This window comes from Oreochromis aureus, linkage group 10 (assembly GCF_013358895.1).
Source record: "Oreochromis aureus strain Israel breed Guangdong linkage group 10, ZZ_aureus, whole genome shotgun sequence".
Taxonomy (NCBI): domain Eukaryota; kingdom Metazoa; phylum Chordata; class Actinopteri; order Cichliformes; family Cichlidae; genus Oreochromis; species Oreochromis aureus.
This window is the reverse complement of record NC_052951.1, coordinates 1,438,618-1,455,531: the sequence shown is the minus strand read 5'-3', so window position 1 is coordinate 1,455,531 and position 16,914 is coordinate 1,438,618. Positions and strand designations below refer to the sequence as shown.

General features: G+C 42.2%; 1 protein-coding gene and 1 long non-coding RNA gene across 6 annotated transcripts in view; both read left to right on the top strand.

The window, feature by feature from the left end:
- LOC116312908 (phosphatidylinositol-binding clathrin assembly protein-like) overlaps positions 1-16,914 on the top strand; it is a 46,583-nt gene that overhangs the window by 11,264 nt on the left and 18,405 nt on the right. For all 5 annotated transcript variants that reach the window (XM_039618266.1, XM_039618264.1, XM_039618265.1 and 2 more), the window contains exons 4-12: positions 950-1,025; positions 1,110-1,212; positions 1,932-2,025; positions 3,928-4,039; positions 6,213-6,319; positions 6,432-6,473; positions 8,970-9,055; positions 9,246-9,369; positions 11,599-11,729. In XM_039618266.1, coding sequence (XP_039474200.1) covers positions 950-1,025; positions 1,110-1,212; positions 1,932-2,025; positions 3,928-4,039; positions 6,213-6,319; positions 6,432-6,473; positions 8,970-9,055; positions 9,246-9,369; positions 11,599-11,729 — 875 coding nt within the window. The remainder of the gene's footprint in view (positions 1-949; positions 1,026-1,109; positions 1,213-1,931; positions 2,026-3,927; positions 4,040-6,212; positions 6,320-6,431; positions 6,474-8,969; positions 9,056-9,245; positions 9,370-11,598; positions 11,730-16,914) is intronic.
- LOC120442250 lies at positions 15,513-16,520 on the top strand. The gene is made up of 3 exons (XR_005614589.1): positions 15,513-15,647; positions 16,036-16,238; positions 16,443-16,520. It is a non-coding gene; the product is annotated as an uncharacterized LOC120442250 (long non-coding RNA).

The following is a 16,914-nucleotide window of genomic DNA, read 5'->3' as shown; positions in this document are numbered from 1 at the left end:
CTTAATAAAGGAGGACAGGTGTTTCACCAGACCGCCAAGCTGGAGTGAGACACTCTGACTTGTCCTCTGTGATGTGATGCACTGAGTGGCATAAACAGCTGATGTCCACAAGATGCAATCAGTGCTATTCTATGCAATAAAAACGGGTTACTACATGCGCATCACACCACAAACATAAATACGGTTCTGGATGTTTTCAGTGGGAGAAACGTTTCCTCACTCATCCAGGTGACTTCGTCAGTGTCAGCTGACTGCAGGTTTCCAACCTTATAAACAGGACATTTGCACAATAACTGAAACTAGCACCACTGCAGTCAGCTGAGACTGAAGAAGTCACCTGGAAGAGTGACGAAATGTTTCTCCCACTGAAAACATCCAGATGAACAGAATCAACCTTCTGGGATTTACTTACCTGGATGATTGAGCACGCATCAAGACCTCTATTAGGCTGCTTTTTAGTTTTACTGTCCTTTTTTTGGTTCTGTTACTAGTTAGCTACCATAAACTAATCTAAGTATATAAGCCCCAACCAATCAACCCGGTGCGGTTACGTTCTGTACTGGCACAAGATGGCGCTAAACATGTTCTAAAACAGGATTGTCCAACTCCAGGCCTCGAGGGCCGGTGTCCTGCAGGTTTTAGATGAGTCCTTGGTCCAACACAGCTCATTTAAATGGCTAAAGGACCTCCTCAACATGTCTTGAAGTTCTCCAGAGGCCTGGTAACAAACTAATCATGTGACTCAGGTATGTTGTCCCACGGTTATATCCAAAACCTGCAGGACACCGGCCCTCGAGGCCTGGAGTTGGACACCCCTGGTATAAAAGCTTTCAACAGTTCATAGTTAAATCTAGCTTCACAGACAGTTAAATCTGTGACAGGTTTTGAGTATCTGTGCAGCGCTGGTGCAGCTATTCATGGTTCATAATATGTGGTGTTTGTCTTGCAGAGATTTATACAATATCTGGCTTCAAGAAACACACTTTTTAACCTCAGCAACTTTTTGGACAAAAGTGGCCTACAAGGTATCTCACAAACATCCACAACAGCAACGTTTCCTGCGATACGTCGTTTATGCTCACTCGTCTCTTCTTTGGTTTCTAACGTAGGCTATGATATGTCAACGTTCATCAGGAGGTACAGCCGCTACCTGAATGAGAAGGCTGTCTCCTACAGACAAGTCGCATTTGACTTCACTAAAGTGGAACGAGGGTAAGGTTTATTTTTCCTCACTGTAACTGACTCTTGTTCGTCCTTTCTTACACCTGAGCCCCAAAGCTTGTTCAGGTGATCGTGTGTGACACTCCGGGGTGACCGGTATTGAAAATATCATTGCACTACTTTTGTTTCCTTGTGATGGTTTTGTTAAAAGTTGCAGAAAGCAACATATAACTTCTGCAGCTCTGTTTGAGGAAAGCGGAGTTCCTGATTTTGCTTCACTTCACCATTTTAAAGGCAAGATATTTCCAAATAGCAGCTGTAGCGTCTTTTTGTGAATTTGATTATCTTTCTTATTTTATTTCATAATTTCTCATATTGGGCCTAATTTTACTGATTAGTTTGCATCAAATGCAACTATAGTTATAATTTTACTTCCCTTCGTAGGACAGCTGCACATTGCAGTGTCAGACTCTAAATTAAATTACATATAATTTCATTAATTTTTCATTAATATTTCTATTGTGACATTTGCAGTTTGCAGTCTTGATATCCTTTAGATAGTAGAGACACATCTGCTGGCTAATGATGTTCATTTAAAAAGTGCAGACTTGGCAGACCATCCACACAAAAAAAGACTTAAATGAACATTAATTATCCTTTAGCAAAACCCTTAAGAAATGATAGCTCTAACCCAGCAAAGATTATTTCCATGAGTGACAATAAAATTAAAGTATATTAAAATAATGAATGCTTTCTCTTTCCTTTAACAGGTCTGATGGAGTCATGAGAACCATGAACACAGAGAAACTCCTTAAAACCATTTCTGTCATTCAGAATCAGATGGATGCGTTACTTGATTTCAATGTGAGTGCTCGGTATCGTCAGAGGTCTGAACTGGTTGCTGACACAAGTAACTTACAGCGATGGGAATACCAGCGTTAAAAGTTTCAGTAACCAGTAATCTAACTAATTACTATTTCTATCGTCACAACGCTGTTACTGTTACTGTTACTGACAAGAAAAAGCGGTGCGGACATGTTACTGTGTATCCATACATAGACGGTTGACGCTGTCATCAGCTTATCGCGAGCTAGGGGGGCGAAACAATCGCACAAGTTCTGCTGATTGGCTGAGGAAGAATAAAACAGTCGTAGTAAATCAATCACATGACCACGTTAAGATGACATAGCGAGAGAATGCTAATGTCAACCCAAGACAACCATAAGTCTCAATTTTTGTGGTAATAGTGTGGATTTCAAACTACACCAGTTTTTAAATTGTGTTGATCGGCTACGAAAAACCAGAGTTATGATTAAAAAAAATAAACGCCATGTTTTCTCCTGAATACATCGTTTATGTTTACTGCAGGAAGAAACGGTAAAACTGGAGTTTACTATGGGAAGCGCTCGAATGCACTCTCTGCTTGGGAGCAAAAACCAAAAAAACCACCCCCCCTTTCCTGTTTGTGAAAAATATACCATGTCGACCAATCAGAAAATGGCATTTGGTTGTTTGGGAAGAGGGGGAAGTTTTAGGAGTGACGGCGGATTAGAGTGTAAACGCTGTCTGCAGGTGGAAACAGGAGCAGTGATGCACCTGCTGCTGTCAGGCCTGCAGGTATCAGGCTGTGATGTGCTTTTTTATCTTATAGTGGACAGAAATTATTTTTTGGAGCTGCACAAATAGATTGTGTGGCATCTTATTTGATGCAGAACAGCTGATTGTTCTGTAAATTGTTTCAAATGGTTATAAAATAACACCTTGGCTGCATTTTAGGTAAATGGCTGCATATAACTTTGTTGTTTGTAAAACTTGTGCATAGGTTTTTAAAACTCACAATTTATTTTTGCATTTCAAGTTATGAGAATGATTTTTAAACATGTTTGTCGTTGTTACAGTAAAAATATAACTATTTCTACTCGGATTTTATATGTTTTGTCTGATTTCAGATCAACTGTGCTAATACAGTATGTCAAAATGAAAAAATAACTGTAAATTCAGACATGTGAGGTTGTGCTGAAAAGAAGAGTACCAAACAAAACAAGGCAGGATAAATAAGGTCAAATGTGAAATCACAAGTAGTCAAAAACGACCAATTATACCCTGGACCACAGAGGGTTGAACATAAGTAACACAATAGTTACTTTTCCTAGTATTTAGTTACTTTATAATATTGTAACTCAGTTACTAATGTAGTTACTTTTTACTGTGTTAAGTAACTATAACTAATTACTTTTTCTAAGTAACTTGCCCAACACTGGTAACTCGACGCTTTCTTGTTTGTTTGTTAGCCCATTGGCCCAGTGGTGGGCGTATTTCATAAGCACTCTTCAAATGACTTTAACTTTGTCACCGTTTTAGACAAAATTAAGGCAAAAATGGTTTTGAAAGAAGAGAAGACGAACTTCACTGGGAGAGCATGCTCAAAGTACTGCTGTCTGAAAAATCCGCACTGCCGCGATCTTATCATATGCGCTACACATTATCATAACTCCTCCACTATTTTGGATTAGAGAAAATTCAAATGGTTCATGAAAGATGAGAATAATTTTGTTTTGCCAAAATTGTAAAATAAGTGCAGGTGAGCCTGAATGATACTTAAAGTGTTAAACATGATCCCAAAGGTTGATTCTGTTTACTTGGATGCAGCGTTTTCAGTGGGAGAAAAGTTTTGTCAGTCATCCAAATGACTTCTTTGAGACTGAAGAAGTAAAGCTACGTTAAACAGTTAAACACGATGTTTTAACACCAGCACCTCTCTTCTAGGTCAACGCCAATGAACTGACAAACGGTGTGATCAATGCAGCCTTCATGCTTCTGTTTAAAGATGCAATCCGACTGTTTGCGGCCTATAATGAGGGCGTAATCAACCTCCTGGGTAAGAACAAGTTGTTTTTTGTCATAGCCATGTCATCCTTTTATTTGACCTTTACAGGACCTTTTACTGGATGAGGCTCTCCACCTTATTTCAAAGAAAACTTCAGATTCATTTATACACAGCTTTAATTCAGGGGTTCAACAAAGTTTTATGACTGTTTAGGAATTACAGACATTTTTACGTATAATACCTCATTTTAGGAGGCGCAAAAGTAATTGCACAGTTGAAAGACATGAAGTTTAATGGTTCCCTTGTTGTTGTATGTATGTTATTGCATTGTATGACAGATTAAGGAGATAAAACATCTGGACTGGTTTCCAAGTGTTGAATTCATATTTGGTAGCTGTTAACTGGAAGTAAGGGTTCCAGATACTCTACTGGTCAAAAGATTTAGACAACCCCAATTTTTCCAGTTATTTATTTCAGTTCAAGTTGTTCAAATCCAATGAATAGCTTGAAATGGTAAAAAGGTAAAATAATGTAGATTTCAGAAAATGGCCTTTTTCAGGGAACAAAAAATAGGTTAACAATTTAAAGCTGTTCTGCAACAATGGCGGTTGATCCAGCCTTGAAAGCTGGTGCTACTAATTCCTACAGGTGTTCCAACTTCTCTGGATTACTTCCAGCCCCCTCTGTCTGCATAAAAGCAGTGTTGGAACACCCTGATGTGCCCTCGTGAGCATCAGTTGAACAGTATTGTACTGCAGAAAGTAGTGTGTTGCTACAGAAATGGTGAGAAAAAGGCGATTAACAATAGAAGAGAGACCATCATAACACTTATAAATGTAGGTCTGTCCTATAGAGAGACTGCAAAGAAAGTCAAAGTGTCAGTGAGCACAGTTTCCTTCAGCATGAAAGGCTCAGAAACAAACTGTGACAGGAAGAGGTCTGCAGACCCAAAGACACGACTGAATCAGAGGACAAGTTTCTGAGAGTTAACAGCTTGTGTGATCGGCGGCTCACAGGACAACAGCTTCAAGCACAGAGTAATAGTGGTCGTAGTAAGCAAGTCTCAATTTCAACTGAGAGAAGACTTCGAGCTGCAGGTTTGACAGGACGAGCTGCAGCAAGAAAGCCAGACGTCAGAATAAGACAAAGAGGCTTGTCTGGGTCATGAAACATTGGACTACTGAAGACTAAAAGAAGGTTTTATGGACTGATGGATCAACATTTGAAATCTTCAGTTCATCACGCAGGATCTTTGTACGCCGTGGAGTAGGTGAAAGAATGGTTCCACAGTTTGTGGCATCAACTGTCAAACATGGAGGAGGAAGTGTGACAGTCTGGGGCTGTTTGCTGGATCCAGGGTCGGTGACTCAGTACAGAGTGAGAGGCACCCTGAACCAAAACAGCTACCACAGCATTCAGCAGCACCATGCAGTAGCCTCTGCTCGGTCAGGGGTTCATCCTACAGCAAGATAATGACCCACAGCATAAGACCAAGCTGTGCCAGAACTACCCCAGGAAAAAAGAACAAGATGGTGAGCTTGGAAACATGGAGGTGTCCAGCAGTCTCCAGACTAAAACCCCATCGAGCTGGTTTGGGAAAGAATGCCACGGCTGTGTTCAGCTGTTATATCTGCCAAAGGAGGCTGCTCTGATGAGTCAAAGGTTAGAATAGACTTTGGTCTATAAACTGATTCCATGATTTATTCTTTCACTCCAGTTGCTTATTTGTACCGTGCTTTCATTTCAGAGTGCAATGGAACATTAAACTGTATAATTTTCAATGAAAAACTGGAAATATTGGGGTCTTCTAAAACTTTTGACCAGTATTGCATGTGCCAGTGCAAATGCCTTCTGACTACATCCTGTTAACTGTTTCTTGTTCAAATCAGCTGTGGTGGCGTACAGAGGTAGAATTAAACCTAACTGTAATCCTGCTGCAAGGCTACAGAGTTTTTCTTTGGCGTTTCTTGCTGTTGTGTTCACATGATCATGGTCATATGGTGAGACTTGAATATTTGATATGTAAGTCTCACAATGTTGTTGCTATTACACGACCTTGCAGGGACGGTCAGTAAGGTGTGGTTTTAGATTTTTATGGTCCAAATCCTGATCCTTTGTGATCACACCTCAGATATATCCTGCAGAAAAACTTTACCTAAAAATGAAGTGAAGTGTTTCTCAGAACATTTTTGTGCTAATTTCTTTTTTTGTGTGTGATTAACAGAGAAATACTTTGACATGAAAAAAGTTCAATGCAAAGAAGGATTGGACCTGTACAAGAAGTTTCTTACACGAATGACAAGAATCTCCGAGTTCCTCAAAGTTGCAGAGGTGAGTCTTATTTAGCCTGTCAGAGATTGCAAAGGAGCGTGTGATCATTGAAATCAGCTGGCTCTTGTTTCTCAGCCTGGTTTTCAATAAGTTTTGTTTTTTTTGCCTTCAGCAAGTTGGAATTGATCGAGGAGATATCCCAGATCTGTCTCAGGTAAGCCTTCACACAAACACAATCATTTCGTGCAGCTTTGCAGATAACATGCCTCAGCACAGCACTTTTCCTGAGTAAAAGGTGGAGAAATGAATAAAGCACATGTAACTCTGGAGCCACGTCTCAGTTGGAGCAACTGACTAAAACTTGCAAACATATGTGGAAATACAGTATATAATCTTTTACATTTCAAGTGTCTCAGTGGGCTTTTTTCTTAATTATCACAGGTGTTTTATATATGAAGCTAAAATTTCACACCAATGTTAAATATATGTTCGGCCTTTGGCCTTCATGTAAATCAGAGATGGTCACGCAGATAATGTTCTAAAGATTAATGAACAATAAAATAAAATGATGAGAAAACCATTCCTCTGAAAATGATCAGGTACAAGGACCGCTTTGTAAAGCAACCAGTGACCAAAGAAACACTGTTCTGTTGTTATAAAGAGAAATTACAGGCTAACATACATTTGCTACAAAATTTATGGGTAACACATTTTCAAGAAAACTCGCTGCATGGGTGCAGTCACAGAAGCTATACCAACAGAGTTGGTGTCATCTTAAATGATTGTACTTTTATACAGTGATACAGCAGTGGGCTCGATTATTTCCTCTGTGTGGCCGTTATTGTCCTTTCACAGCTGCTAACTTGCTGAAGCTTCAGTGCTAACCAGTTTTAACACCCAGTGCTGTGCACAGCATGCAGCTGTTGCATGTGTTGCATAGGGCTGGGCGATGTGGACCAAAAATCATATCTTTATATTTTTTAGCTGAATGTCTATATGCAGTATATATCTTTATATTTTTTTCTACCCATTAAGGAAGAACAAACAGAGTTCTTAGTCAAAGCTACGTGTCCGAGATGTCACACAGGCACTTATATACAGCCGTAGATGCACTTGGAAAATGACTTTATTAAATAATAATGTTTCTTGAATAAAATACAGTAATGGTGTTTTTCAGCCTTCTGAAAGGATTTTCAGTGTCAGTGGGAACGTTGTAACCTGCCACACGGCATCCTTGAAGCCTGATGCTGTCGACAGATTAGTCTGGCACAAAATCAGGAAGACGTACAGTCGTTGGCGGGCCAATTGTTTGTGTTCTCACTACAGTTTTATTGTAGTTTGATATTTGATATCATATTTCTTTCTTATTTCAAATCAGCTGATTCAGTATTGCAATCACCAGTGTCCAGATGAAGCCTGTGACCAAAGCACCGCGTCCTCAGCCACATGTTCAGCTGTACCACCTTGTTTACAGTTGTTATAGCAACCAGCCGGGTTGAGCTTCCAGGTTGTGAGGGCACCCTGCAGGGCTTCAGCTGTATGCTGCCCGGTGTGGTCTTGGGGAAAGCCGCTGGTCTGGAGACAGGCAGGTTTCAGTTCAGTCTTCCATGTATGGCTCACAGGTCCTGCTGGACCACATGTCATCAGTGTGACGTGAGACACTTTGTTGAGCCGGGCAGCGAGATTCTTGGTAACTTCAGTAAATATTTTTGGCAATAATTCTCTGGCAAAGTATTTCTGACTGGGTAACTGGTGTCTTCGGTCAAGGGTCTCAGCAGCTGTATAAAGCTCTCCTGTTCCACAGTTGAGATGGAGACCATGTCTTCAGCGATGGTCACTGCTTTAGTAACGTCACCCCACTTCTCACTTTCCCTCCCATAATCCACAGCACGAGTGTGTGAGTATTATAACCTCGTTTGTTTCAGGTGCAGGAGGCTGGGAGGACTTTGCGGTCTGGGATACAGCACGCAGTTTATGGCGCTGTTGTAAACGGTGGAAAGATGAGCAGTGCTTTTGTCAGGACGCTTTATTCTGCTGCTCAAATATTCGAGCCGTTGTTTTTGTTTTTACCGACCAGCTCCTCTTCAGTAGCTACTGTGTCCATCCTGTTGCCGCCTGCAGGTGAAGCGTTGGGGGAGAGGCAAACGTGGACGAGAGAGAGCAGCTCCACAAGTATAACTATAACACAACATAAACGATGTGGATATAAATAATATTGTCATATCTTATATCTCGTATAAAAGTATATTGATATTTTTTAGAAACTCAGTCTATCGCCCAGTCCTAGTGCTGCACTCAGACAGGCTCACACCCACTCATGAATGCATGTCATGCAGAAAATAAAGGTGTGAATCCAGGCTTGTCATGTTGGATATCAGACCAGCGACTTATGTTTAAAAGTGGATTTATTTGCAGGTTTTGTTTTCTTTCTGCACCTACATTCAATCACATGCTAGCTTTCCTCCACATGTGTTCCTAATATCTTGACCACCTTTATTTTCTGTATTTCTCCCTTTCTTCTGTTTCTCTTTCTTCAGTTTACAGTGTGTGTAAGTATCTGGCTTTTCTCTCTGCATCTCTGTATTTGAAGCTGTTTGTGGACTCTTGGCAATTACTCTGCTTATTTTCATGCTTTTTTTCCTCTACACAAGATCTTGTCAGGCTTTCTTCAGCATTTGAAATTGAATATGTGTCATGACATTCATGTTAGGCCCCAAGCAGTCTGCTGGATGCGCTGGAGCAGCACTTGGCCTCTTTAGAGGGAAAGAAAGTCAAAGATTCAACAGCAGCCAGCAGGTAGGTCTGTTTCCTGGTCCCTGCCAGCCCAGTGTTTGCTTCAGCTATTCGATGGCTCTGCACTGACAGTGAAAATGTGCTTTCACCCGAGAATGAGATCAAAAAGCATTATGCATGCTAGTCAGGTTGTAAGACACTTGTATCTTGAAATAATTCTTGATCTTTTTTTCCTGTTTGTCCCGTGATGAAGAGCTAGCACCCTCTCCAGTGCTGTCTCTTCCCTGGCCAACACCGGCATGTCTTTCTCCAAAGTGGACGAGAGAGAAAAGCAGGCTGCCCTGGAGGAAGAGCAGGCTCGCCTCAAAGCACTGAAAGTACGTTTCAGCCGCACTACTTAGATTCTCTTCTCCTTGATGCACGTGAGGCCAGAGAAGCAACATCTATAAGCATGTTGTGTAGAACTGACATGTTGTGTTTTTGGTTCAGATGTTGGGAGAAATTTGCTTTGGGTTTGTCTGTAGAGCGACCCAGTTTGGTAGCTTTGCCTGTACTGGGAGTCTGGTAGTATACTAGTAGTATCAGAATACTTTATTAATCCCTGAGGAAATTATGGAAATTATTGTCTTATTAGTCCTATTATTAGTTATTTAGTCCAGGTTGTGTTTCTGATAGAGATGGCACGATACCACTTTTTTATGTCCGATACCGATATCATAAATTTGGATATCTGCCGATACCGATATGAATCCGATATAGTGTTTTTTAATCAATAAAACGTTTTTTTTAATATCTTGCTGCTTTTTGTATATGTTTGTACTCAAGTTAAAAAAACCCCCCCCACTAAAGCTATTCTGTTATACCTGTATGTAAAAAATACACTGCACCCAAAATATTTCATAGTTCAGCAACACTGATCAATCTAATAACTTAAACCTGCTCCATCCTCCCTATTCTGGTATTTTAAAGAGTACTTAGCAGAAATATTAAGCAACCTAACTAATAGGGTTGCAAACTCCCAGCAAAAGAAAATATAGGGAATCCCCCCCCCCCACCCTCCACCTCATGATGCTTAATCAATGTAATCAACTTTAATTTGATGCATGGTGAAAAAAAATGCACAGAAATAAATTATTTTTCAAGAATAATGAAATAGATTCAACATCTTTCTTCTACAGAACTGCAGACTGCACAGATGGTACCTTCCCAAAGGAAAAAGTACTATAGCTTACTAGGGTATATTAGACTTAACAGTTACTATATACAGTAATGGACTTCAATCGGCCCCCCTGGCTACACTTTGCTAGATCCGCCCCTGCACAGTTACCAGCCGTCAGCTACGTAGAAAAGGATCCTGGTGTAGAAAGTAATATTAAATACATTCTAACAACAGCTTATCAAGCTTAAACGTGCTGCTGTTGTTCAGCTGCTGGTTTCCTCTTTCTGGTGCAAAGTGGGCCAAAAACAAAGAAGAGAGACGGACTCACGACAGAAAAGCCGATCAGCTGATCATTGATCAGTTTCATGATTGAAGTAGCAGCAGGAGAGAGAGAGAGAGAGAGGCAGTCGCTCCATATATCGGTTGTTAAGCTTAACGTGGGAACGCTTTACAAACATTCAGAGATGAACTTACACACTTGCTTTACTTCTCTCTGGGATAACTTCCTCGGAGATGAAATGCTGGTTTGGTAGCGAGGCTACAAATACACACAGCCGCTCTATCACGTGACGCACACTGCTCCAACGTGCTACGGTTATGAGCCGAGTTACGCCGTGTCGCAAGTTTTTTGAGGTGCTTTTTTGATATTTAATGGATCAGATTACATTTTTTATTTCTCTCCGATATCCGATCCAGTAATTTACGTCAGTATCGGACCCATACCGATACGTAATATCGGATCGGTCCATCTCTAGTTTCTGATGGGGATTTTTTGCCTCATGAATTGTTTGAATGGAACCTCGAGGTCTCTGTGATTGTCAATATCACCACACACCACAGCTGTAAAGGTTTACCTACTGTGGCTGGTATAATTAGAGTAATAGTAGGTAGATGTACAAAAACAATTAACAAAGCAAATATTATGTGTGTGGCAAAAGAAATGATCCCAAATGAAACTGTCAGATTAAACAGTAACATTTCATTTTGTAATGCTAGAAAGTTCATTCTGCAGGCGAGATGGTTGCACGTTTCCATGGGGAGTGTTTTAACAAGTGCACAGAAAAAAATGATATTTTGTTTGTTTTTGTTTTGTTCATGTTTCTGGTTACTTATGACTTAATTAAAAAAATACTTTGGACTTACACACAACAAAGTGTTATTGTGTGTAACAAACCCCAAATTTTACCTGTGCTGTTTTAAAAAAGAAAGATCATTGTTGTTTCATCATCAAAAAAATGTTTAAATTGTTTTGTTCACATTTTTTTTCATTGGGATGTCATTTACAGGTATGATATATAATGCATATTTGCGAGGCCTATTATAGATTATAAGTAGTTTGGCCCTCCTGTGCTACTTCTCTCATATTCTTCAAAAGAAACCCTGAAAAGAAAAATTGTGTTTGGATCCAGATTAGCTTATGTTGCTAACACTCGCATAATTATTTTAGGAACAGCGTCTGAAAGAGCTCCAAAAGAACCCCACTACAGCGACCACAGACTCCTCCCCCGTCTCTCTGGATGGGACCATAGACTCTGCCCCTGTTCTTGACCCCTTCTCAACCACCAACTCGACCAGCAGGTGAGGACATAACCTGTGTCGCCTACTTTTATAACCAGGAAAATAGAACAAGCTACATGAAATAACTTAATTTCACACAATCACACAGCATTGGTCCCCTAATCCCAGTTCTTCGTGCACCCCAGTCAGGGGCTGGGCAGAGGGGGAAACTGTCACGGTTCTGGGTCAGTTTGGACCCAGTATTTTGAGTTTGTTATATTTTGGTTTACTTTTGCATTATGGATTGTTCCTTATGTTTCTCTGGCACTTTGTGTTTCAGTTATCTTGGTGTTTTGGATTTTCTCATTTTGTGGTGATGATGATTATTGTTATTGAGTTCCATGTTTCTGTTTATTGGTATTTAGGATTTGTTCTCATGTTTTGTGTGGGTTTAGTTCCATGTGTCATTTTCTGTCTGCGTCTTGGTGTTGTGTTCTCATTTCCTGTTTTATTGTGAAGGTCCGCGTCTCATGTGAGTGTGTTCAGTTTTACCTCTGTCTCGTCTTGTTGATTATTCCCAGCTGTGTTCCCCACCTGTGTGTAATCTCCTTGGGCGTTTATCAATATGTGTACTTGTGCGTACTTGCGTTCTCGTGTACTCGTGATACGTCATCAGTCGGAGACCAAGTACTGTTCCAATTGGCACGCATCACGCCGAGAACGCGAAAAAAGTCCCGGATGTGTTCTCGATCCGCCCGCTTTATCGAGCATGCATCGGTGTAGACTTGGGACAGCTAAATATCCCAGAATGCATTTCGTCCAAAACTCAACAGCGGACTCCCGGCACATCGCTTCCAACCCCCCAAACCGCTCATGGACTTCTCACTACTCAGGTTAAAGAAACCCCAGCAGCTGTCTATAGTATTGAGTGTCCACTAGAATAGAAATAAAAGCGTTCTAACATCTCACCTGCTTGTTTTATTAAGGTATGTACACGTATGTACATGTACACTATTTTTATTAATAGAGGTTTCACTACTGAGGTTAAAAATGATATATAAGTCACTTAGATCACTTCTAAATGTTAATGTTTGGTTTATTTCAGTGTTTTATTTGTTCCTGAGTAAACCGGTTTGGCTGTGATTAAAGTTAAGCTTCATAACATGTTACTCACAGTTAAATTAAGACGGGACGGCAGTAAAAACTCCGGCCCTGTGACATCATCACGTACGCTGGTGTTCCGACTGTACAAATCACGAGTCCGTGCTCGCGTTCTCGGCGGGTACGTACTCCCGTGCGTTCTCGGTGGGTACGTACTCACCGAGAACGCGAGTACGGACTCGCGTACTTGGGCATTGATAAACAGCCCTTGTGTTTCTCTGTGTGTATTTAAGTCGCGTCTTCTGTGTTTGTAGTTGCTGGTCCGTCTGTGTATCCACCATGTCTCATCCGTGTGTTTCCCTGCTGCCAACCGTCATCTGTTTTCTGGTCGCTGTTATTCGTGTTCAGGTTTGTGTTCTTGTTCAGGCTCAGTAGTTTAGTTATCCCAGTATAGTTTAGTTCTCCGTTTACCATTTTGTCCATCTCTTTTGTTGTGTTTAATAAACCACCCTCACACCTTTACAAGTGCCTGCGTTTGGATCCTCCTTTAATTCCCACACGGCTCATCTCACTCGCCGTGACAGAAACATTACAAACCGGTACTAAAAGCCAGCCAGCCCCAAGAACCACTAACCTCTTTTTGTTTTTTTGGCCTTGGGAGGTGGGGAGAATTCGATGGATTCGATTCACTGTTTTCTCGATCTGAGGGCACACCTGCCTGCCTCCCATGTAGTACCCCAGATATTGTAACTTTCCATCCAGCCCCACACTCACTCAGGTTGGCCATGAAGCCCACTTGCCACAAGGACTCCAGAACTGCGGCTGTTCGCTGCATAATCTTCATCCAAGTATCACTATGGATAATAGCTTGATCCAGATAGGTGGTGGCATATGCAGCTTTCGGATTGGTCCATGAGGCACTGTAAAGTGGCAAGGGCTCCTAATAAGCCGAACGTATGACGAATTGCTACAATCCACACGGAGTGGAGAAGGCCATTTCTTTCCTTGGATTTGGAAGACAAGGGAATCTGCCAGTAGCCTTTGGTTTCTTCCAGCGTTGTTAAAAAATCAAGCAGTGCCTAACGCCTCGAAGCTCTTCGACTTGGGTCATGGGACATCATGCCATACTGTGACACCTCATTCACGTTGAGGTAGTCCACACTGTAAAGACCCATCTTTCTTCACCACAAAAACTATGGGGCTACACCACGCACTGTGTGACTCTTCCACTGTTCCCATTCCCAGCACAGCAGCCGAGTTCTTCTGAACTGTTTGTCTCTTATGGTCAAAATAGTGTTCTATGAGTGTGGTGCAACCAGGCAGGGGAAAGAACAAATCTGCAAAATGCTTTTGCAGCAACATTCGCTCTTTATGTGACATGGTCATCACAATGGAGTAAGAAACACAGACTCAGTGTCGGACAACCTGGCGTCACTGTTGAGGTCAGCACAGACGATGCACGTTCCTAATGGTCGTGAGCACAACCCTACACGAGGCCCCACTGACCAACTGAACCTGCGCTAATCTGTTTCTGTCTCTAACTGCAGCCTTAAGTCTATACTTTTTGCCCCTATAATTAATTTCTACTGGTGCCGAGGGATATATAGCCGCATGGCCCCTTACTGGCAGACTATATCTCTCCTGGACCCTGGGAGGGTGACGAAGGGCTGGTGATGTGGAACTCCTGCTCCACCTCTGTACGTGGCCATTCTCTGCAGTAGTGTCCCAGCTGCCCACACTTCCACCACTCCTGCCTCAAAGCTCATGCAGCTCCCAGTGAGTGGGGTGCAATGTCCATAGACTCCGGGACTTGCAGAGAGACTGGTTAGTTGGTGCTCTGGTGGAGCTGGTCGAGTCTGGGGCATGTAAAGGGGCCACCTCCTCAGGGCTTTGACCGGCTGACTCCCGCTCTAGCAGGACCCCTGGCCGCGCTGATGGGTGTTCCTCGGCCAAAGTGATGTTGATGTCAAGGTTCTTCAGCTGGTTGCAGCGGACCCACTCCACCATTCCCGCTCCACAAATTGCTCCAGTAAGGTTACGTTCAATTCCCTGGTTTCTCCATTAATGGGGCCGGGCTGCAGCCACTTGGCTGCTGCATCATGAAGCCCTGTGACATATGTGAAGGGCTGACCCTCCAAGCCCATCCAACCTCCCTGGAACCAGTGGTGGTAGTCCTTCAGTAAAAGCCCCAGCTGATCTAGGATCACCCACCAGATGTTGGAAATACAGCCTCTCGCTAAACGCTGCCGCCTCAGCCTCCCCTGACAGGTCCATCGTCATGTGCTGGGTAGTTGGCTGCGACTGCAATAATAAATCTACAGATGGGTTTGTGGCTGATGCTTAGTGCTGTACTGAATGCTTGTTCTTTGATGCTGTCTGTGCCTCAGCTCGCTTAACTTGTTTTCTCTGGCTGCTCGTGCTCCTTGCTGCTCACCGGGTCCCAGCATGCTTTGGAAATAGGGAGACATGATTAGAACATGGGCGCCATCTGTGTTGGCCAGCCTTCCCTGGCTTTGTTGTTGTCCGTCCAGGTGATGGACTCGATGGTCAGTCTGGACTTCTGAGCGACTTCTCTGTCTCTGTCTCTCTTGCCCCTTTGGTATTCCTGCCAATTCCTTTCTGTGCCTCACTCATGTATTGATCCATGTGCCTGCCACCGTGATGCGTGACAGGAGCTTTGATGTGGTACTGAGGCAGATTATTGTCAGGTAGTGTTGGAAAGGCTGTCAGCTGTGGGAGGGGAGCCCCCTTGTGGCGAGAGTGCACAGCTGCACTATTGAGCACATGTCCCAGTGATCAGAGTTTCTTGAGCTAACACAGAGCAAAAGGCCACCTGGCAGACTGACTCAGCAGGGGATGTCTACACACGGTGTGAGTCGTGTGCGTCACTAAAGAATTGTGAGTAGCTGTGGGGCCCTGCCTGGAAAGGACAGTTTTAGTCTTTTATGCCAGTTAGACATTTAGTGGATGTAGAAGTGCAATGTGTATTGACCTGTTCGCTAGGTGGCTAGTTCATGCTACTAATGCTACTTGTTATGCTACATACTTGCTAGCTGTAAGCTAAACCCATTTGGTGTTTTGTGATATATTGTTGCTGTTGGGTGTATTGGCAATCAATGTCATGTACTGTAAGGGTTTGGGGGTAGTGTATGAAACTTGTACATGTAAATGTTCATATAGGAATTCCCATTTGTAGTTCTGGTTAGATTTGAAGAAAGCTAATGAATCATGATTCATGACTCAGATGTTTATTACATTCAGTATTCTGTATATGTTCTGTTCACAGACCACACCCACACCCCTCACCACTTTGTAAGCCTGCGGTTGCATTACTGTGTTGCTGTACTGTGCTGTTAAGCTAAGGAATCACAGTAAAGACGGTATAACCTTTAACTGTGCGTCCAGTGTGTTCTGACCGACACCCCAAGGTGAACACCACTGCTATTCAGCCAACGCCTATACAGTCCTGGGTTCAACCCAAATTAACAGGTAGTTTGATGGGACCAGCCCCTTTTGGGGATCCTCAGGGACAGGACTGTCCACCCTTCAGTTAGCAATTCTTGTCCCACAGCAGTTGGTTCATTTGTGCTGCCAGACATTTGTAGAGTAGAGTTAGCTTCTTTAGCCAATAGGTGTTAATCTTATCAGGGCTTGGTGTTCTTGAAACTCCTCATACTGGCGTCCGTTTCTTAGATGTCCGCTCTGTGATGGTTACTGGATCCTGTTCAGGAAGGTTGATGGAGGGCGGGCCCTAACCTGGGCAGAAACATTGTAACTCTTACAACTTCATACAATAGAAACAATTTTAATATTGCATATTCTGTATATATTACCACTGTGACAGTACGACAGTACTTGCACTTTAAATTCTGACTACACCCACACATCAGCTCCAAGTACTGTTTTACTTTATTATTTTCTATGTTCAGAGTTCAGTTTATTCTTATTTTAGCTCGTTGTTTATTTAGCTGTGTGAAGAGAAGTTGCAAAGTAAGAATTTCATTGCTCTGTGTAACCACTTGTGTTTTACGGTGCATATGACAATAAACACACACACACAGTAAAACCCAGTTACTGTTAAGAGCAGATGAAAAACAAAAACACCTCAGTTTTAACAGAAAATATAACTTTTTGCCCAGGAAGTGGATGATTGTTTTTATTTATT